Here is a 22,822-nt window from a genome sequence, read left to right on the forward strand (position 1 = left end):
GCAAACAACGAAAATGGTGCATTACCGCCACCAACTGGTATGGAGTGTGGACCAGAATGAGTAACATTAATGAGTAACATTCTGGCGTTATTTAATAACACACTTAATTTAAGATAATAAAATATTATCTGAAAAGTTTTAAATTTTGAATTATTTTTAGATAAATCAACTAGATCTAATTTAACTTTAATTCCATTTTTTTAAAAATGTAACTGCCGTGTTTCCATTAAGCAAATTTATTTTCGAAATGTCAGATTATGCAGTTATTTAGTCAATGGAAACGCAGCTATTGCCTCAGGGGAAAGAAACCCATCCGTCAAATGTAAGAAATTGTGTGTTTGTGCATGAGTCAAGTATCAGGTTTAATGTGTCAGTTTCCAACAAATATGAAACGCTCATTTCTTGCATCGTTGACATGCCTTTGTTATAAGGCTGCAGCTTTCATCCAAGGCTACAAGACGTCCCATCAAACCTTTTTATACTCTGCTTCATCCTGAGGCATCTGTCCTGACCGCAGTAAACATGCTGTCAGGCTGAGCCATTCATAGAACTGAATGCTATCATTGTTATTTTTGCTACCTCTAACATTAAACCCATGTCAGAGATATATTTAGTATCCAGCACCAAAAGATTTTTTAGCATCTCATCAACTTAAAAAAAGAAAAGAAATGTTGAAACGTGGATATTTATTTTTTGCAGGTGGAGTACAAGAAAGACTTGGAGAACACCAAAGGCCACAGCATTAACTTCTGTGAGACTCCACAGTTTCGAAATTCTGCCAAAATCGCTCAGTTCACCAGTGATGTAAGTCTAAAAAGAGATATAAACAAAGACCCACACCTTTATTTATATTCATTTTCATCATGGAGGATAATTATTAATAATACATATGTCACCCTTCTATATACACCATTATCTATAGCAATAGCTCCCAATGAGCAGTTGGCAGCAGTTGACATTTTAAAATTAAACATAGCTAAAATGGACCACATTAATAATGAGGACAGTTATAACAAACATAGCAAAATTACTCATATAATTACATTTGTCTAAAATATATGTTATAATATTTGTAAAGAATACAGAGAGCTGATCCTAACACATGCCACAGTTACCAACGGCAACAGAAAAAAGGGGGAGGAGCTGTCAGTTACAGGTTGCTATAGTAACCACCAACCGTCAAGAGCAGCGTAACAGACCTTAAAACACCAGCAAGTCTGGAGAAACAACTTCTTGACTAAACAAAAATAAATTTAAAGAATAAATAAACAAATTTTGACAAACTTCACATCTATAACATTGTTCAAATAAAACCCTGTTACACATACATAGTTTTAAGTTGTTGCTTTAATGATTCCCATTTATTTTTTGATGCACCTCAACAGAACAAGTATAAAGAAAAGTACACCAGCGATCTGAAGGGCCACTATGAAGACTCAGGGTTTGATAAGAAGACTTTGCACGCCATGAAAGCAAGGAAGTTGGCAAGTGATGTAAGTCATGACTTATTAAACACCTTGAAATTACATTTACAGAATGACAGTTCTTTATTAACCTTTAAAAACAACTGAGATCTTTAAATATGCTATCACTCAGTGGGTTTTTGCCAAACAATAAATAATATTTTTCAAAAACTTCAAATCATGTCAAATGCATTTTTTATGTGTTTTGCTAATGATCCACCCGTTTCACATATAAGGTAAGGAAACACTGCCACAGAAAAAGGACAAAGTTACTTTTTCCTTGGTATCAGGGAAAAAGGCCTCATTTAAAAAAAATTTCCTTACTGAATCATCATCCTACAATCTTAATTTGAAAGTTAAATTCTGTGTGCAGAGTCTACGAGAGTCCTCCAATGGTTAAATGTTTGTTAGATCAATCATAAAGTAAGTAGATCAGACTTCTCTCCTGTTAAAGCCAATGTGAACATTTCACCTTCATCAGTGCAGAAAAGCATCTGCATAATGTAGCACGAGATTAAGGGATGCTAAATGGCTCCCATTTGTATAGCACTTTCTAAAGTATGAGGATTACAATAATTTATAGCAACTTTTACATTTATGGCACTGAAACAAAAGACAGCAACAAAATAGTGCGGTGTATTTGTAAAGATCATGCTATTTGCTCTGGCGTTTTAGAAATATTTGGTTTCAGTGCTAATGCACAATAATATTATTTTTTTGTTTCAGATTTCTTATAAACAAGGCCAGGAGCAGGAGCAGGGTGAATATAACTACCCAGCCACTCTCACACCAGGTTACCAAAGCCAGAGGAAGTTGGACCCACTGAAAGATGTGAGTCTTCTCAAATTAGTTCAAACTCCAATTTATCCCAGGAGTCCTATGCAGTTTTGAAAAGTCTGGCATAGTCTTGATTTCTGGAAAAGCTGCATAGAAAAACTGAGTGGAAAACTGTTGGAGTTTCCAAACTTAATTCTTTATTTCATTATCTGTAAGATTAAAAATCAGAATTTTTGAAAAACATTGACATTTTCACAATGCTCAGTATTTAGACGAGTTCTTTTATGTTGTAGGCTATATGTATTTTTTTGTTTTTAACACAAATGCAATGTTTAAAAGTATCAATTTTGCTGTTTGCTGTTATTTGGAAATGTGGTTCTTGATTGGGTCAGTAAATGTACCAGATATTATAAACTGTGATTTACACAAATATGCAGATATTGTGGTGATATTTTAAAACTAGGAAAATAAATACCAAAATAAACCCACAAAAATAGTCATTTTCAACTCAGGAAATTGAACTTGTACCATAATTTGTGACTGAAGTGTTTTCTTGTATTGTTTTTTTAATCTATTATTCTTAATTTGTGTGACTTTTTTTAAATGGTGGTGAACGGAGATTGTGGAGTACAAATTTTGTTGCTCAGTTTATTTTTCTGAGCATATCACACTGACGTCATTTCTACTTCTATTTCTATATTTATTTATTTGTGCAATATCCAAATAATGAAATCCAGATAGCAATTCACTGTGCCGAATTATAATTTAAATACTTGATGGACATTTTGGCCATTTTGAAATGAAATTTATAGGAAGCTTTTTATCATAATATTACTACAAAGGCTTCATTTGGTTGACTTCATGCTTCTGATATATAAATATTTTTAAATATTGCAGAAAAACTACAAGCAGCATATTGACCAGGTCAAGTACAAGTCTGTGACCGACACACCTGAGATTATTTTAGCCAAGAAAAACGCTCAGCTTGTCAGCAACGTAAGTAAACACTAAGCAGGGACTCATAATGAGCACTTTTATTAATTTTCTAACAAGTTGCATGTCTGAGCACTGAATTCACTTTGGATTTGTGTGAACACAAAACTCATTTGCCCCCCCAGTTAAATTATAAAGCAGGCTATGAAAAGACGAAGCACCAGTACACTTTATCTCAGGATCTGCCCCAAATCCAGCACGCCAAAGCCAGCGCAGCTTTGTGCAGTGATGTAAGTTTACACTGTTTTGCAAGCACAAACATGTACTAACACACTTGTTTGCATGTGAAGTCGAATCTTCTCTCTTTAATTTTCTAAATTAATTTTAGATTAAATACAAAGAGGAGTGGGAGAAGACCAAGTCCAAAGCTTGTGAAACTGGCGTGGACGATCTGAGCGTGAGAGCTGCCAAAGCCTCCAGAGACCTAGCCAGTGACGTAAGTGAAAAGGAGTGAAACTGCTGATATCTAAGCAACAAAAAGAAAAATCCAAGTGGTATTAATCTATTTTAATAGTCTCTGAACCAAATTAAAGGAGATTACCATGTGTTTTAGATTAAATACAAAGAGTACTACATGAAAAACAAGGAGAAGGCAGTTGGGGTGAATATGAGCGACTCCAAGACTCTGCACTCTCTGCAAGTGGCCAAGATGAGCAGCGATGTGAGTGAAATTACCTCAGAGGCTTTAGAATAAATATAATACATATACAGTTGGTATATGTGTTTAGTTAACAGTCTGCTGTTAATGTCAATGTCAAATTTATTTTTAGATCACATTTGAAAACACCAAAAGATGGTCAAAGTGCTGCACAATGTCACCAAACAAAAAATTAATTTGAATAAACATTGTATAAAAAAGTTTTTTAACAGACATTTGACTTTATGGTTTGAACAGAATGGAAATGCCTCATGATACTGCTTAATTTCAATCTTAGAAACACTTGCAGAGTTTTTAAATTTGGGCTACCAGCAACTTAAAAACATTTTAAACTTTTTCCTCTCCAGAATCAAACATCACAGCTATTTTACAACCATCAAAGAACTTTAAGGTGACTCATTAACTGAATGTCCACAACATCTTTTAGATTTTCTTTATGCTAAATATTTTATTAGTAAGGCATTTTTGCAAGGGTCAGTACAGCTTAATTCAGTAGCAGAAATAATCAAATAAGTAAAATCAATCATCTAGTCTGTCTTTCCCTACTGCTGACACTGAAAACTAAAAAAAGGGAACCTTTGAGAGAGACGGACGGAGCCTGGCGCCTCGAACCCCAGACCTGGCACGACGACGAAGAAGGTGCTGCAGCAGGAGGAAGACGCCGATCGATGAAGGCAGGGATCTCTGTAGGTCTGATGAGCCTCCTCTCCGCATGGATGGTGAGGTCACACAGGACTTGGTGCTGGCAGGAAGGAAGGCACCAGTTCTTCTTCTTTGTCTTTGCCTTTGTCTTCATCTTTGTCTTTGGGGTCTGAACCCAGCCGATGAGAGAAGTGCGATTTGAAGCCACAGGTTGTAGGGCTGACGGGTTGGTCCCCATGGCCGGACAGTCTTCGGCTCCGTGGCCCCGGCTCTTCTTCAGCTGCAGAGTTCTTTGTCCATCTCGATCTTGGCTCGAAGCTGCCCGGAGGATCCAACGAACGGTTCCTCTTTTGCACTCACCTTTTATAGGGTTTCTGACTGCTTAGACAGATGATCTCATATCCATCACTGTCTTACAGACATTTCCTGATGTCTGTGCTAATGTCTCAGGGTTGCTCAACCTCCTATGTCCATTGCCTGCACAACCTTTCACCTACTCTCTAAATAAGGCGTTGATCATCTCTGCTCTCCTGTTAGTTCCTTGCCTTTCACCTTTCACCTACTCTCTACCTCCAACATATCAGTGATGTTTAATTGCAGTTACACCTTTTACACCATTTCAAGTTCAATGTCAAAATCACATTTATATCACATTTATTTTCTTTAGCTTCTTTGATTTAGCATTCATTTATAATTTTATAACCATAACTTATATCACATTTATTTTCTTCAGCTTCTCTGATTTATCATTCATTTATGATTTTATAACCATAACTTATTAATTATACTTATTATAATCTTAATGTGAGTTATTACAGATGTTTTTCTGAAAAGAAACCAAGAATAATACATGATTCTAATTATTTGATGCCAAAGTTACAGTTACTTGTTTTTCTTGTAACTGTTCCCACAAATGTTCGTGTAAATATTATTACAAGTAAACCAATATTAATATAAGTATTTTACTTTGAATCTTATCAAATTACCAAAATGTTTAGATTTCATTCTTTAAACTTTCATGATTTAAAATAAGGAATAGTCTCAGCTATTTTTTATAAATCTGCAGGCTGGAACTTACTTCCTCTTTTTCCAGGAAACCTGCTTTTCCTGTTTAATGACTCTTTCTGACTGACTATGATTTCTTATGATTAGATAGAAAAAAGTAGAATTAAAGCAAAGTTTGCATGAGACAAAAACAACACACACAACTAGATTTATTTTATTGACACTTAAGTCTACTGTTGGGCCTAGATGTCACTTGAGTGATTCATTTTAAAGATAACTTTATTTATTATTACTGTTAAACTAACTTTATTGACACTTAAGTCTACTGCTGGGCCCTGATGTCACTTGAGTGATTCATTTTAAAGATAACTTTATTTATTATTACTGTTAAACTAAAATCTCCAGCATGGGGAAGTGGGATGAGCTCGGATTTTCTTGACACCCCCTCCACGAGGTCAGACCTTTCACATGCTGGGAGTCCATCACCCTCCTGCAGTTCGCCGTCCTCATCCCCTGGAAAGAGAAGAGGTTCGTCTGGGATGTGAAGATGCAGATTCTTCATCCTCAGTTGTCACAGAGGGCTCAGTGTAGTCATCAAAACTCCACTTCTCTTGACACCCCCTCCTTGGAGTTTTGATTTCCCCCATGAGGTGATGAATGTCGAAGAAAACTTGGATCGTTCTGATTCTTCTACAGGAACTTTCGCTGGATGAACTGTCGGTTCTTCAGGATGTGGGATGATTCTTTAGGGAAGATGGGCTGAGACAGAAGGCCTCAAACAAAAAAAAAAATTCTGGCTGTTCAGCAGAGCAAAGCAAAAAGCATAAGCATCATGACGCTTTATCCGTAATCATGATCCTTTTCCATTTTAATCCATCAGGTTGCGACAGGAGTTCTTCTTTAGCATAGTCCAATTTCTTCACGGCCCTCCCAGTCCAAAGCCTTGAAGTTGTTCTTTGAACGGCAACCTTCCTGTAATAGTGGCCAGTCTACTGTAGGATGGCATGGTGCTTGATTCTCTGGCCATCTTCTCGTAATGTTCTGGTTCGCTGTAGCTAAGAACTGGCTTGAGCACTGCTTCCTCATGGACCCCTTTCTTCATCAGTAGTACTGTTGAAGTTCAGTACTTGCTTTACAAAAACTCGGGCGTTGAATCTCAGCTTGATCACCGTAGTTGCAGGCCGATCTTGAGCTTTAATCCAAACTCTCTGCCCTGTTTTCAGTGACACTTCGAGCTGCAACTTCCCTTTTCCTCCTCTGAGCAAAAAGAAGAAGTGTCTTCGCCTCCCTGCTTTCTGTGACGTGAACGGAGTTCCTCTGCAGGGGAAGACCTGCTCTTCTAGCAGTTGTCACTGTGTCCATCAGCACCAAGAGGTACTTCTCACCTCTCTTTCCTGTTGTCCCCATTGGCTCTGCTACATCCATGCAGACTGAACCCCATGGGACTGTGCTCTTGATGAACAAACCTTCCATCCGCTGCCCTGGGTGCCCTGCGTATCGACCACATACCTCAAAGTCACACAGCTGCATCGGATGGGCTGAAGGGACATCCAGCAGTCCTGCTTGCTCAGTTCTTCACGGGGGTGTAGCACGCCTGCATATTCGAGGGCCTTATGCACGCACCGTACTACCTGGTCCCCGTGCTACTCTAGGACCACCTGTCCTTAGGTGTTCTGTCCCACCTCGACACCGGCAGAGACAACCTTTCTTAGTGGCACGAAAGGTCGTCATCTTTGCCCCTCCATAGGGCTTCTTCTCAGGTGTGCGCCTTGTCGCTGCACCTCAAGTTTCGGGCGGAGCCTCAGTTCTGCTTTCTTCTTCCATAAGTTGTGATGAGCTACTTGTTTCCCTCTCGCACTCTCAAGCTGCTTCTCTCGGGTCTGGCACTCTTGATTTTCCTTTTCACCAGCTCCAGCAATCCTTCCAGTACTGCCGTTACTTCTCCGGCTTGAGCACTACCGGGAGCTTTTCCTTTCTGACGGCATCTCTCTTTGCCGTCTTGCTTCAGAATAAATCCCCAGTATGCCGACTGGTCGGACCCCTTTCTGGATCCATCGGTGTGGATTGTCCCTTCCAGTTGTCCTGGCTTCTCAGATGTCGCTTGCGGTCATTTCTTACTGGTGGGTTGTGCTGGCCCAATTTCAAGCTCCGGGTCCAGCAGGATGTCTTTAACCATGTCTGCGTCTGTGTGATGATGTCAGCTGCTGGTGTTTGTTCCTCTGTTGCCGGATGTCTTCTCGATGGCTGCAGTGGAGGACGCGGTGTGCTTCCTCATCCATCGTCAGCTGATGATACTTTTCTGTGTTTCTTGTGCATGCTTGCAGGCTGGTCTTTTCTTTTCTTGTCAGCATTACATCACGAACCACTCCAGCAAGACTGAGCCAACTTTCCTTTGTCAGGGGTTGATGTTTCAGTTCCTCATTCTTGGAACCAACGTCCCCCCTTGCTTCAGGTCTGAGTCACAGTAGCTGTGTAGAAAGTTGATGCAGTTCTGTTGAGGTCTCCTCCTTTTCCAAACGATCTGGGCGGCCGGCTTCCTCCGGTTTCTTCCCCAGATTTTCCTCCTCGAAGTGATCATCCATCACTCCGTCTCTCTGTCGGTTCGAGTTGTCTATCCCCCAAAGCCTCTCTTTGCGCTCTCGAGCAGGGATGGGTCTAGACTATGTTGGCTACTAGCTTCACTGTCTGGATCCGGTCATTTATCCTCAGTAGAAGCCTTCCCTCACCTGTATGCCATACAGTTACTGCAAGGGTTGTGACTGACGGCCTTATCAGTCACCATTAACTCTATTCCCTAAGAGTTAACAAACCAAGTGAGCTATTCAGATCCTCACATCTGTTTTCACTGACTTGGCACATAGGGCCCTCCTACTCTGTTAGTCGTGTCCCTGTTCGGGCGCCACTCGTTGTTGCGCAACACCCCCCCCCTCCTTTCTGTCTCTACTCTCTCACTCTCGTACTTCCTCTTCTGAGAGGGGAGATGTGCTACCAGCTCTCCATCTAACGGGTTAATTGAGTTTCCTAAATCTGCCGGGATTTACCCTGTCCAGAACTGAAGTAAACTCTGTTTAAGCTGGTTTCGAGAAACGATTCACCTGATTTTTAACGGCCTACATCCAGGTGTCTCACCCTTCTTCCCTCTGTGAATTAGCCAGACTGAGCAGCCTACAGCCAACTAGTTTCACAGAGCACACCTGTTAACGGTCGCTCGTTCTCTTATTTTACAACTTGCATTTGTTATTGAACCAGGTAGGTTTTAGTGACTCGGGCGAGTCCCAAGGATGACGTTTTAAATTTGGGCTACCAGCAACTTAAAAACATTTTAAACTTTTTCCTCTCCAGAATCAAACATCACAGCTATTTTACAACCATCAAAGAACTTTAAGGTGACTCATTAACTGAATGTCCACAACATCTTTTAGATTTTCTTTATGCTAAATATTTTATTAGTAAGGCATTTTTGCAAGGGTCAGTACAGCTTAATTCAGTAGCAGAAATAATCAAATAAGTAAAATCAATCATCTAGTCTGTCTTTCCCTACTGCTGACACTGAAAACTAAAAAAAGGGAACCTTTGAGAGAGACGGACGGAGCCTGGCGCCTCGAACCCCAGACCTGGCACGACGACGAAGAAGGTGCTGCAGCAGGAGGAAGACGCCGATCGATGAAGGCAGGGATCTCTGTAGGTCTGATGAGCCTCCTCTCCGCATGGATGGTGAGGTCACACAGGACTTGGTGCTGGCAGGAAGGAAGGCACCAGTTCTTCTTCTTTGTCTTTGCCTTTGTCTTCATCTTTGTCTTTGGGGTCTGAACCCAGCCGATGAGAGAAGTGCGATTTGAAGCCACAGGTTGTAGGGCTGACGGGTTGGTCCCCATGGCCGGACAGTCTTCGGCTCCGTGGCCCCGGCTCTTCTTCAGCTGCAGAGTTCTTTGTCCATCTCGATCTTGGCTCGAAGCTGCCCGGAGGATCCAACGAACGGTTCCTCTTTTGCACTCACCTTTTATAGGGTTTCTGACTGCTTAGACAGATGATCTCATATCCATCACTGTCTTACAGACATTTCCTGATGTCTGTGCTAATGTCTCAGGGTTGCTCAACCTCCTATGTCCATTGCCTGCACAACCTTTCACCTACTCTCTAAATAAGGCGTTGATCATCTCTGCTCTCCTGTTAGTTCCTTGCCTTTCACCTTTCACCTACTCTCTACCTCCAACATATCAGTGATGTTTAATTGCAGTTACACCTTTTACACCATTTCAAGTTCAATGTCAAAATCACATTTATATCACATTTATTTTCTTTAGCTTCTTTGATTTAGCATTCATTTATAATTTTATAACCATAACTTATATCACATTTATTTTCTTCAGCTTCTCTGATTTATCATTCATTTATGATTTTATAACCATAACTTATTAATTATACTTATTATAATCTTAATGTGAGTTATTACAGATGTTTTTCTGAAAAGAAACCAAGAATAATACATGATTCTAATTATTTGATGCCAAAGTTACAGTTACTTGTTTTTCTTGTAACTGTTCCCACAAATGTTCGTGTAAATATCATTACAAGTAAACCAATATTAATATAAGTATTTTACTTTGAATCTTATCAAATTACCAAAATGTTTAGATTTCATTCTTTAAACTTTCATGATTTAAAATAAGGAATAGTCTCAGCTATTTTTTATAAATCTGCAGGCTGGAACTTACTTCCTCTTTTTCCAGGAAACCTGCTTTTCCTGTTTAATGACTCTTTCTGACTGACTATGATTTCTTATGATTAGATAGAAAAAAGTAGAATTAAAGCAAAGTTTGCATGAGACAAAAACAACACACACAACTAGATTTATTTTATTGACACTTAAGTCTACTGTTGGGCCTAGATGTCACTTGAGTGATTCATTTTAAAGATAACTTTATTTATTATTACTGTTAAACTAACTTTATTGACACTTAAGTCTACTGCTGGGCCCTGATGTCACTTGAGTGATTCATTTTAAAGATAACTTTATTTATTATTACTGTTAAACTAAAATCTCCAGCATGGGGAAGTGGGATGAGCTCGGATTTTTTTGACACAGAGGAAAAACTCGTTGGTTGTAAAGGTGTGTGGATATTGAGATTATGTATGTACAAAGAGTTGACCAAATAAAACTTTAACAGTAAGCAGTGCAATGTTTTAATGATTGTGGTTCAAATTAGGAGTGGATGATAAGGACTTAAAGTTTTATGACAATATTTTGGGGTACTATTGTGATAAATATAAAAGCAAATACTACTATTGAAATAATTTGTAATATGCTTCCTTAGGATACCAGTCAAATAAACAAGTGTGATTTGTATCACTAAACTGTGCATAGTAACTGCATTTATGATACTCTCATTAATAAAGAAAGTAGACAAAATAGTAAAATTAACAGTCCAGACAATATGTATAGTTTTGGGGGGTTTAAAACATCATTAATGTTTCAAAATTTTATGTTTCCAACAATAAATCAAAATTCTTATGATGAGAAATAGTTCACGATAAACGATACAATAAATGCTCGCCCCACCTAGTTCAATTAATTGTAGATAATTACAAATTATTCAGTATATTTGTATAGTCTGGAAGGAGAACCAAAATGATATTTACATAATAATAGTGTGTATGTTTAAACTTGTGTATCTAATTCTTGTTTTAAAAAAAATCAATTCATTTGTTTGTTGTATTGTCAATCCACCTTTGAAAACCCCCCAATTAAATCAGCAAAAGTTCATAGGTAATGCTACTTACACCTACCATACAAGTTGTGCTCCATATTGAATTATTTTATTATTATTGCCTCTTTAGATTGAGTACAAGAAAGGCTCCAAGGAGAGCCAGGCGCAGTACAGCCTTCCTCTGGACATGATCAACCTGAGCCACGCCAAGAAGGCTCAGGCCCTCGCCAGTGACCTGGACTATCGAACAAAACTTCACGACTACACCATCATGTCCGACGACATCAAGGTCCAGCAGGCCAAAAAGGCCTACTCCCTGCAGAGCGAGGTGAGATTCAGCAGTGTTTGTACCTGAAGGTTTATTCAAAGGGGATCTATTATGCAAAACTCACATTTTGCACATTTTTGGGTTTGGGTTTCTACTGTTTCTAAAAAAAATAGCTGTAGCACTTAAAAAAAACAACCAACCATTTTTTTGCCAATTATTGCGATAAACGACAATATTGTTGTTTTGAGACCATTTTCAAGTAATATAATGGTAATGGCATAATACTGCAAGCACATCCTTTTAAAGATCAGTAAAGTTTAAATCTTAATAAATATTTAACACTGGAATTGGAAGACACTTTAAATATTCAAAATAACTCAGCAAAACAACAGAAACAACAACAACAGAAAAAGAATTATAAAGTCACTGTAAACAAAACTGAGGCTAGTTGAGACCAAAGCACCAGAATCAAGACTTTTATTATCTAATTTTTGGTAGAAAGAGAGAAAAAAAAGAAAAACAATAAATAATGGAAATGAAAATTATTGAGTTTGTTGTTGTTCTTCTTCTTTTCAAAGATGTATGGTTGTGTAATTGCGCATCTGTTTGCAGCCATTTACACACGCGAGTGTAAACATTGAATGGGGGGGCGTGACCAGGAGCAGCTTATTTGGATTTAAAGGGACAGAGACCCTAAAGCAGCTCATTCTGAAAGCAGAACTGACCAGACTAAAATTTCATTATCTAAGAACAATTTGCTATCCGAACCTGCTCAATGAGATTATTATCTTCCTGCAGAACCAGTACCGTTCTGACCTGAACTGGATGAAGGGTGTCGGCTGGGAGGCTGAGGGATGCCTCAACATAACTCAGGCCAAGAAAGCCGGAGAGCTGCTCAGTGATGCAAGTCTATTTTATTAGTTATTAAAGTGATACAAATCCTTTTGGAGATGCTGTTTATCGACGATATATTCTGTTTTCACAGGTCAAATACCGTCAGAAGGCTGACAAAATGAGGTTCACCCAGGTAGCAGATGATCTGTCCATGAAACACGCCAAGAAGAGTCAGGAGCTGCAGAGCGATGTAAGATCTCATACACAGACTCTTCCATCATCATGGAGTTTATTTCTGTAATATGCATCTCTGTGATTTTACAGCTGGCATACAAAGCAAACACAGAACAGATAATTCACCAGTACACCATGACAAAAGACGAGCCGCTGTTCAGACAAGCAAAAGCAAACGCCGACATGCTCAGCGGGGTGAGCTGAAATTCTTGTTTTCCCCACTCTCTGTTTCACAGTTTACTATTTTCAGAAACAAAAGGGTTTAATCAGTCAATTAATCAATCAAGACCAAATTGAAACGAAAACAGATAATTACATTTTGCAGGGTTTCCTCCAGTGTATCATAAGCCTGGCGGGCCACCAAGCTAAGCATCACTTATTTTTTAAAGTCTTTGTTAAATGTTAGATTTTTTAAGACTTTATTGTTGTTCAGATATTAATCTTCCAATCTTTCAATAACACATAATTATCAAGTGAGATTTTAAAATTTCCTGTTAACTTAAAACATTTTTTAACTCAAAAACACGACGGGCTGCTGGATGAATGACTGCCCTAGCGCCCAACCACCGGGCTTATCAAGTTTTCTGGGAGAAACTTTGCATTTTGTCATTAAAATGATCCAGGGTTGCATTTATTCCACCTATGCAATTTTTAAAGAGAAAAAAGTTTTACTCAAAAGGAAGGTTCCATGTTTCACACAGAAATCGGTCATCTTTTTGCACTTATATAGCCAAAATACACTCTTGTAAATCAATGTTTGCAATACATTAAAGTATTTTGTAATTATTTGTAAGTATATTGTCCACTTCCTAAAATAGAAGCCTTAGTCAAACTGATTTTTGGCAACAACAAAAAACCCACTTCTTTTTTGCCAAAAGATAATTTAGGCGAAAAATAAATGAATTATCATTATTTTTTGGGAGGTGACTGAGCAAATGTTTACCTGTATTTCACTTTAAAGAAAGGTAAAATAAAAATTTTATCACAAAAAAGAAATATAATAAAGCAAAAATGATGAGTTATTGCCTAAAAAAGGAAAAAAGTACATAATTTCCAAAATAGAGAAAATTAACAATAGTACACTAACCGTACCAGATTGAACAACCTTAACCAGTTTTTCTGATTGTGGTTTGATTACAACTGCATCTGATGCTCAATTTCTTTCTTTTTATAGAAAGTGTACAAGAGCCAGTGGGAGAAGCAGAGGGAAAAGGGCTTTGAGCTTCGTATGGACTCTCTGTCGATACTTACAGCAAAGGCTAAGCGAGACCTGGCTAGCGATGTGAGACATTTTAATATCGGTGCAAAACCTTTTTGGAACAACTCTAAAAATACTTGTTGTGCCCTCCTGATTAAAGACATTTTAACATATCTGAGTCTGACTCAAAATCTGTTAAATTCCTGTTCTGTTTCAGGTAAAATACAAGCAGGAGTACGAGAAAAGCAAAGGTAAAGTGATCGGGATTAAATCTATCAATGACGACTCTCAGATGGCTCACTCCGCTCTGGCCACCAAGCTGCAGAGTGATCTCCACTACAAGAAGAACTACGAGGACACTAAGACTAAATACAAGTAAGTCCCCTGGATTAACCATCATTCAGTCACATTTTTACTAGTTATTCTACTTAAACCAGATGCATTTTGTGTATATCTAATTTAAACATCAGGAGCAATTGATCATGGAGTGGCTCAACAATTGCAGAGATAATTTAGCCTTAATCTTTGTACTCTTCAAGAGTATTTGCGTTAAAATACAGTTTATGTAAAAAGTGTACAGTTGCAAAGCCAAGTTTTGTTATGTAACATGACATACCGTAACAAATCTGTTGAGAAGGAAGCATAAAAAGTGAAATAATCCAGTTGTACATCTATAAACTAATACTTTGTAGCAGCTTTTTATTAATAATTAATTTAGGGTTTTTTTTGTTGTTGAATTGTGAAAAATATACACCACTCTGAGATAGGGCAGATCAGAATGGCTGAAAAACATATCGGGATACAAGCGTTTCATATCAGTCAATATTGATAATTAGTGATTAGTTTTCTAGTTTTAAATATCTGAAATGCAGCCAAACTGCTTTTTCTGTTTTACCTACAGTTTTCACTCTATGTTGCTATTTATTTTTAAGCAGTTATGAGTCAAAACGTTAAACTGCTGCTGTGTCGGTTACTCAGCAGGTTGTTGCTAGGTGACCAAAGAGTGAGTGGGTTGCTAGGTAACCAAAGAGTGAGAGAGTTATGCTGTGTGGTTCTGAAACAAAGTTCAGTGAAATTATTGCATATTCTGTCAGACGCATTATCTATTAATATTGATTTTGTTTCTATCAGCATATATTGTTATTGATTTAATGTTCGGTCCTACTATAAAGAGAAAAACATTTTGAAATGGTGTTTATTTTACATATGAAAAACATTTTCTGATGGATTTATCATCTGAATTGAGGATTATATTACTATTGAGGTTGTAAATGTTGAATATTTGCAATGCTAGCAGCTTTCTAAGTCTAATATATCCTGACCCTATGTATAGAAATATTTTTACTCCTCATTAAAAACCTTTAATGAATGCCCTATTTATTAAAGTCACACAGCCACAGGCCTTGATATCCACAAAAGATTTATTGTCCAAGACAGGCAGCTGTGGGTCATCACCCGGGCGAAGCTCATGAATGAATTGATCTTTTTTAAATGAGAATGACCTCCAGGGCATAAAGTCAGTGTAATGCCAGGATTTTAAACGTCAACCTTCCCCACAGCGTGTCTCTGGATATGCTGAACATCAGCCATGCGAAGAAGGCTCAAGACCTGGCCACGGATACGAAATACAGGACGTTCCTCCATGAATACACCACCCTGCCGACGGACATCAACGTGGCCTGGGCTAAGAAGGCCTACGATTTACAGAGTGATGTAAGCCTCCCCCGAAAACAACCAATTAATCTTTCATTTAAATCTGAAATAATTAACCTGATTGTTTGTTTTAATTGTGTTTAGAAACAGTACAGATCGGACCTGAACTGGATGAAAGGTGTCGGCTGGGAGGCCTCAAAATCTCTGGACGTTCAGCAGGCGAAGAAAGCTTCAGATCTGGCCAGTGAGGTAATCTCGAAATAGATTATATATCAGAGATTAAACTGAAAAAAATTACTTAAACTTGATAGACCAAAGCTCTAAAAATGGAGAAAAACTACAGATTTTATCCTCAACAACCTTCAATAAATATTATTAATCGGATTATCCTTCTTGGTCGTTTAGTCCTTTTAGATAAAAACACCCAATAAGTACAGGAAGAACTTTTTTATAGAGCAGACTTGAGCGACAGTCCTCTATTTATAACCTTGTTACAGGGGGATTTATTTAAAGGTCACTCCTGTCATGATTACCAACATGATACGCTGAAAGGACACCCAGAATAAAATTTAAGAGATTATTATTAATATTATTTAAAAACTGTTTCGTTCTCGCTGGAACGGTTCGCAGCCGAGTGTGAAGCGGCCGGGATGGGGATCAGTGCCTCCAAATCCAAGGCCATGGTCTTGAGCCGGAAAAGGGTAGAGTGCCTTCTCTGGGTCAGGGGGTTTGTCCTGCCCCAAGTGGAGGAGTTCAAGTATCTCGGGATCTTGTTCGTGAATGAGGGAAGAAGGGAGCAGGAGATTGACAGGCAGATTGGCGCAGCGTCTGCCGTCAAGCGGGCGCTGTACCGGTCCGTCATGGTGAAGAGAGAGCTGAGCCAAAAAGCGAAGCTCTCGATTTACCGGTCAATCTACATTCCCACCCTCATCTATGGTCATGAGCTTTGGGTCATGACCGAAAGAACGAGCTCGAGGATACAAGCGGCCGAAATGGGTTTTCTCCGTAAGGTGTCTGGGCTCTCCCTTAGAGATAGGATGAGAAGCTCAGTCATCCGGGAGGGACTCAGAGTAGAGCCGCTGCTCCTTCACATCGAGAGGAGCCAGTTGAGGTGGCTCGGGCATCTGGTCAGGATGCCTCCTGGACGCCTCCCTGGTGAGGTGTTCCGGGCACGTCCCACCTGGAGGAGGCCCCGGGGAAGACCCAGGACACGCTGGAGGGACTATGTCTCTCGGCTGGCCTGGGAACGCCTCGGGATTCCCCCGGAGGAGCTGGAAGAAGTGGCTGGGGAGAGGGAAGTCTGGGCCTCCCTTCTGAAGCTGCTATCCCCGCGACCCGACCCCGGATAAGCGGAAGAAAATGGATGAATGGATGTTTCATTTATGTTGGTACAACAGCAACATCAGCTGTGTGATCATTTTTATATTTGCAGTTTTTCAGTGCCCCCTCTACTGGTCATATGACATTTGTGCACTTTCAGTTTTATTCTTTGCCTCATCTGTACAAATTGGGTTTTTTTCTGCAGAAAAAGTACCGTCAGGATGTGAGCTCTCTGAAGTTCACCAGTGTTGAAGACACTCCAGAGATGAATCAGGCCAAACTCAGCAACAAACTGGCTATTGACGTAAGTTTAGCTACAACAAATATCAATATTATAAGTCTTTACAGTCAAATCCAGATATTTATATAGACTATATAAAAAGAAGAATTCTACAGAATGCCATGTGTAAATTTACAGTCAATTTGCTTTATTTGGCCCTGCATTAAAAGAAAAATGTTCATATTTCATTTATATATGTCAGTTTCAACTAAATATTTAATTATCAAGCTGAATATTTAGTTAAAAAAAACAAATATTTAACTAAAGACTAAATATGTAGTTAAACTAAAAATGTTCAGCCAACATCTAGTTGGGACCAACTTCTGCGATGTGCAGAAGATGGGAAAAAACACGCAAAAAAATATTTTTTTAATCTTAAATTTTTCATCATAATTTTTGTTTCCTGTTTTTCAAATTTTTTAGATATGAAACACAAAAAAATAATATTACAATTATTTAAAATAAATATAATAACACATATACATTATAATATATATTGATATATATATTATGAAATCTAGGGCCGCCAGGTGTGTGGAAGATGGGGGAAAAAACACGCAAAATAATATTTTTTTAATTTTAAATTTTTCATCATAATTTTGGTTTCCTGTTTTAAAAAAAAAAAAAAAGAACACAAATGAAAATAATTCATTTAAATTATTTTAAATATATATAAATATAATACTACATATACTTACTGTAAATACATATATAAATTCTTAAATCTGGGACCGCCAGGGGGCGCTGTAGAGAAGATGGGGAAATATGCAAAAATAATATTTTTAAATCTTAAATTTGTCGTCAGAATTTTTGGTTCCTATTTTTCAATATTTTTTAAATATAAAACACAAAATAATTTACATTATTTTAAATGAATATAATAATACCCATATTTCATAGACAGTGTCAAGTGCTGTTGAGGTAAATGTAATATTATCCTCTCACTACAAATAACCACACAAAGGATTTATTTTGTAGTTTCAACACTCATGCAGACTGAAATCTGGTTTCCTGCAGTAATGTTCGTCGTCCTGTTTTGTTTGTTTTTTGTTTTTGCAGAGATTGTACAGAGAGAAGGGAGAAAACATAAAACACAATTACACAGTGAGTGAAGAGCTGCCAGAGTTGGTGCAAGCAAGAATCAATGCCAGAAACATCAGTGAGGTAAAGCTTTGTTTTTTATTCTGCTTATTGATCTCATTCTTATGTTTCCATGAGTTGGTTTTTCATGATACTTTTACACTTACAGAGTCAATACAAGGAATCATGGACAAAGTTACGTGACGGCGGCTACAAGCTGCGTCTGGACGCGATTCCTTTCCAGTCTGCCAAAGCGTCTGCAGACATCCTCAGTGATGTGAGACCCTGTTCAACCACACACAGACAGTCTTACTCTGGAAATCATTGGTGTGACACTCAATATTAAATGTTCAAGAAAGAGTTTGAAAATTTGAAAATTTGCTAGAAAAAACTCTAAAATTTTGAAATCAAAACATTTTCAAGAAAAGAACCTAAAAGTTTCCAAGTTTGAAAAGTTGAAAATTTGCTTGAAAAACAAAAAAAGTTTGAGATCAATGTCAGAAATTCTCAAGGAAAAATTTGGAAATTTCTGAGTTTGAAAAGTCAAAAAAGTTGCCAGAAAATTTTTTTTTTTTTTATCAATTTCTGAAATTTTCTAAGGAAAGCATGGAAATGTCTGAATTTGAAAAGTTAAACATTTACTTGAAAAAAATCTGAAATTTTGAGATTAATCTAAGAAACCTTCAAGAAGAAATGTTGAAATTTCTGAGTTTGAAAAGTCAAAAAATAGCTAGAAACACCCTAAAAGTTTGAAATCAATCTCTGAAAATTTCAAGAAATAACCTGGGAACTTCAAAATGGGAAAAGTGGGAAAACTTACTAGAAAAAAAACCTAAAAATGTTTTATATTAACCTAAAAATGTCTAGAAAAGTTTGAAATTTTTCAAAAGTCCAAGGTTTTTTTTAACCTTTAGAAAAAAATTACAGCAAATGTTTGACTTTGAAACTCAGAAATGTTCGTGTTTTTTCTTAAAAGTTTCTGAGATTAATCTCCAATTATTATTATTCCATCATTATTGCTTATTTCATTTAATCAATAGTCATAAATTTCAGATCAATAGAAAAGTTTGAGTTAGATGTACTCAAAAACAAGAATATGTTAACTTCAATTAAGTTCAATCACACACAGAAAGTTTTACTGTGGAAATAATTTGTGTGACACATAAACTGGTTGATTTCAGGTAAAATACAGAGAAGAATTTGAGAAGAGCAAAGGGAAGATGATTGGACTGAAGGGGCTGCAGGACGACTTGAACATTGCGCATTCGGTTCACGCCAGCAAGCTACAGAGTGATGTGAGTGCTTATGCCCTGATGTTTATCTAGAAATAAGCAATTAGAAATTACATTTATGAATTCTGTTTTGAATTTAGATTAAGTATAAGAAGGAGTCAGCAAATCAGCTCTCAAAATTCCACCTGCCTATGGATATGGTTGAGGTTGCTCACGCTAAAAAGGCGCAGTCTTTGGTCAGCGATCACGACTACCGGCTGTCTCTGCATCACTACACATCGCTGCCCGATGACATGAAGGTGCAGGCTGCCAAGAGAGCGTACGAACTGCAGAGTGAGGTCAGATGAACTTCAGAAACTCCTCTATCTACACAGCTTCAGCACCAACAACAAACTTTACTCAAAGCTACTGGACCAGTCATCTTTATCAGAAATGGTTTAAATTGGTTGAGGCAAGAATTACACTGATAAGTAACAGCAACTACCTAAAAAAACTCAGCTGCTCATAGTTTCTCTACAGCAGTGTATCAGGGCCATTCGAGATAGAAAAAAGGAGCAGTGCATTTCTGCCTAAAAAATCTGACAGTTTTAGATTATTAGTTATTATTAGTTATAGATTATTATTTAGATCATAAATTTTCAAGATAAAAACTTGGAAATCTCTGACTTTGAAAAGTCAAAAGAATTGCAAGAAAAAAATTAGAATTTTTTTTTATTAATTTCAGAAATTTTCAAGAAAGAATGGAAATTTGAGAGTTTGAAAAGTCAAAAATTGCAAGAAAAAACTCTAAAAGTTTGAAATCAAACTGAAATTTTCTAAGAAAAACATGGAAATTTGAAAAGTTTAAAATTTGCTTGAAAAAATCTGAAATTTTGAGATTAATATAAATTTAAAATCATGGCAATTTCTGAGTTTGAAAAGTCAGAAATGCTAGAAGAAACTCTTAAATCTTGAGATTAATATCAGAATTTTTTAAGAAAAAAACTTTGGAATTTCAGAGTTTGAAAAATAATAATAAATGCTAGGGAAAAAACTCTAAAATTGTGAGATTCTAGAAAAAATTCTAGAAAAAAATTGGAAATATTCCAAAGTCAGAGGTTTTTAAACTTTTGGAAACAATTTTCTAGCAAATGTTTGACTTTTCAAACTCAGAAATGTCCATGTTTTTTTCCTTAATAATTTCTGATATTAATCTCCATTTATTATTATTCCATTATTATTCCAGTGATAGTTAAAAAAATTTAAATCAATCCAAAATTTTGAGTCAGATGTACTCAAAAAACAAGAATATGTTCCATTAATTAAATTTTTATGTTGTACAATCATTTCACCATAGAGAAAGAATAGGTCAAAGATAAATATAACATCAAGACTCCTGATAAGGGTATGTAAACTTCTGACTGGACCTGTATTCTTTCGTGTTTCTCAGTCATCCTGTAAGACATCAAAATGTTGAAATAGACATGCAAACGTTTCCCTTGTGTGTGTAAAATTAAAGAAAAGTCCTGTCTGTCCACAGAGAATGTATCGCTCTGACCTGAACTACCTGCGAGGCGCCGCCTGGATCGCTACCGGAGCTCTGCAGATTGAGGAGTCCAAGAGAGCCACAGACCTCATCAGTGATGTAAGATGTCTTCTTTGATTTTTATCTGTTTTCTTCTTATCACTTTTATCACAGTGCTGTGGAAAACTATCTATATCTCCTCTTTTTTATCTTTTATTTTTCATATTGTCAAACAGAATTAAATATCAAATTTCTCCCTCTAATTTGCTCCTGCTCTGCATCCAGGAAGCCTCCTTTTCTTTTTTTTACCCCTCCAGGGGGTCTTTTGTGGGCTCTAGTGTCCCTTATATGATAGTAGGCTGACAGGAAACGGGGAAGGAGAGGGGGGAAGACATGCGGCAAATGTCGTTGGGTCCGGGAGTCGAACCCGCGACGGCCGCGACGAGGACTCAATGCCTCCAAATACGGGTCGCGCCAACCGCTACGCCACCACGGCACGCCCTGGAAGCCTCCTTTTCAAAGATTATTTGAGATGCTAATCATCACCATTAATACACTAAATCATTTTAGCAAAAATCCATTTTCTTTCAAAAACTGCATTTCGTGTTTTCCCAGAAAAATCATTTTTCCCAGCCGTGTCCACAAGAAAGCCTACAGATTTTTAAATATTTAATATTTACATCCATTGATTTGGGAAGAATTTAAATGATTTGCTCAGAGAGGCAATAAAATGTCTGCTTTCTGTCACAGAAAAAGTACCGACAGCAGCCGTACAAATTCAGGCACACTTCAGTTGCCGACTCCCCAGATATCATCCACGCTAAACTCAGCGGACAAATCGCAAATGAAGTGAGTCAGGAACTCTAATGATACACTTTTACTATGTCTTCTGTAGATTTTATAACATGCAACATAATATATATATATATTTATTTTTTTCTCAGCGTCTGTACAAAGAAAAGGGCATAAACGACCAGCACAGCTACACTATTACAACTGAGCGACCTGAAATTACACAAGCAAAGATAAACGCCTCCAACTTCAGTGAGGTACGACAATTTAAGCTGCTCAACGAAATAAAATTACTATCAAAGATTGTTTTATTTATTTTCTGTGCGCTAAATTTGCTGCAGGTAAAGTACAGAGAGTCCTGGCATACGCTGCGAGCTCAAGGCTACAAGCTCACCATGCAGGACATCCCCTTCCAGGCCGCCAAGAACTCCACAGGCTTCGCCAGCGACGTAAGCAGAACGGGAGGATTGACTCAACTGCAGATTAAACTAGGGCTGCACATCGATTAAAAAATATCAACTAGATTAATCACACTGTAGCTCTGTGATTTACAACAGCAAATTATGGTTATTATAACCAGAAAAAGAAAGGAAGAGTAAATGTTTACCAAAAAACTCAGAAATTTTCTAGAGTAAACAAGGAAAATTTATGAGTTTGAAAAGTGAAAAATTTGCTAGAAAAAACTCACAAATTTTAAGATAAGTTTCGGAAATTTGTAATTCATTTGGAAATTTGAGTTTCAAAAGTCAAAAATTTTCAACTCTATAAACTCAGAAAATTTCCAAGTTATTCTCCAGAAAATGTCTGGTAATCTAAAAGTTTTTTAAAAATCTTCTTGCAAAGTTTTGACTTGGAGCTCAGGAATTTCCTTGTTTTTTCTTAGAAATTTCTGAATTTAGAGAATAGTCTCAGAAACTTTCGAGTATTTTTCTAGGAAATGTTTGACTTTTCAATCTCAGAACTTAAGTTTTTTTTTGTTAGAATTATTTTCTCCTAAATTTTCAAATTTTGGAGCTCAGAAATGTCCTTGTTTTTTCTAGAAATATTCAGAAATTATTTTCAAAGTGTCCGTTTTTTGGCAGAAATTAACTTGATTTTTTTTTTTTGTGTTGCTTTTTGTAATGGCTCTAATATGTCGCTGTAAAACAGCCTGACTCGTCGCTCATCTTTTTCAGTCACGT

General features: G+C 37.4%; 1 protein-coding gene across 2 annotated transcripts in view; it reads left to right on the forward strand.

The window, feature by feature from the left end:
- The window catches only part of nrap (nebulin related anchoring protein), a 37,325-nt gene that overhangs the window by 8,389 nt on the left and 6,114 nt on the right, over nt 1–22,822 (forward strand). For both annotated transcript variants that reach the window (XM_023341254.1, XM_023341255.1), the window contains 24 exons: nt 700–804; nt 1,386–1,493; nt 2,190–2,294; nt 3,138–3,236; nt 3,359–3,463; nt 3,562–3,669; nt 3,787–3,894; nt 11,377–11,574; nt 12,313–12,417; nt 12,500–12,598; nt 12,673–12,777; nt 13,757–13,864; nt 13,998–14,155; nt 15,340–15,493; nt 15,578–15,682; nt 16,959–17,057; nt 18,093–18,197; nt 18,283–18,390; nt 19,295–19,408; nt 19,486–19,683; nt 20,865–20,969; nt 21,600–21,698; nt 21,794–21,898; nt 21,983–22,090. In XM_023341254.1, the coding sequence (XP_023197022.1) occupies nt 700–804; nt 1,386–1,493; nt 2,190–2,294; nt 3,138–3,236; nt 3,359–3,463; nt 3,562–3,669; nt 3,787–3,894; nt 11,377–11,574; nt 12,313–12,417; nt 12,500–12,598; nt 12,673–12,777; nt 13,757–13,864; nt 13,998–14,155; nt 15,340–15,493; nt 15,578–15,682; nt 16,959–17,057; nt 18,093–18,197; nt 18,283–18,390; nt 19,295–19,408; nt 19,486–19,683; nt 20,865–20,969; nt 21,600–21,698; nt 21,794–21,898; nt 21,983–22,090 (2,811 nt within the window). The remainder of the gene's footprint in view (nt 1–699; nt 805–1,385; nt 1,494–2,189; nt 2,295–3,137; nt 3,237–3,358; nt 3,464–3,561; nt 3,670–3,786; nt 3,895–11,376; nt 11,575–12,312; nt 12,418–12,499; nt 12,599–12,672; nt 12,778–13,756; nt 13,865–13,997; nt 14,156–15,339; nt 15,494–15,577; nt 15,683–16,958; nt 17,058–18,092; nt 18,198–18,282; nt 18,391–19,294; nt 19,409–19,485; nt 19,684–20,864; nt 20,970–21,599; nt 21,699–21,793; nt 21,899–21,982; nt 22,091–22,822) is intronic.

The sequence above is a fragment of the Xiphophorus maculatus genome, chromosome 10, assembly GCF_002775205.1.
Source record: "Xiphophorus maculatus strain JP 163 A chromosome 10, X_maculatus-5.0-male, whole genome shotgun sequence".
NCBI lineage: Eukaryota > Metazoa > Chordata > Actinopteri > Cyprinodontiformes > Poeciliidae > Xiphophorus > Xiphophorus maculatus.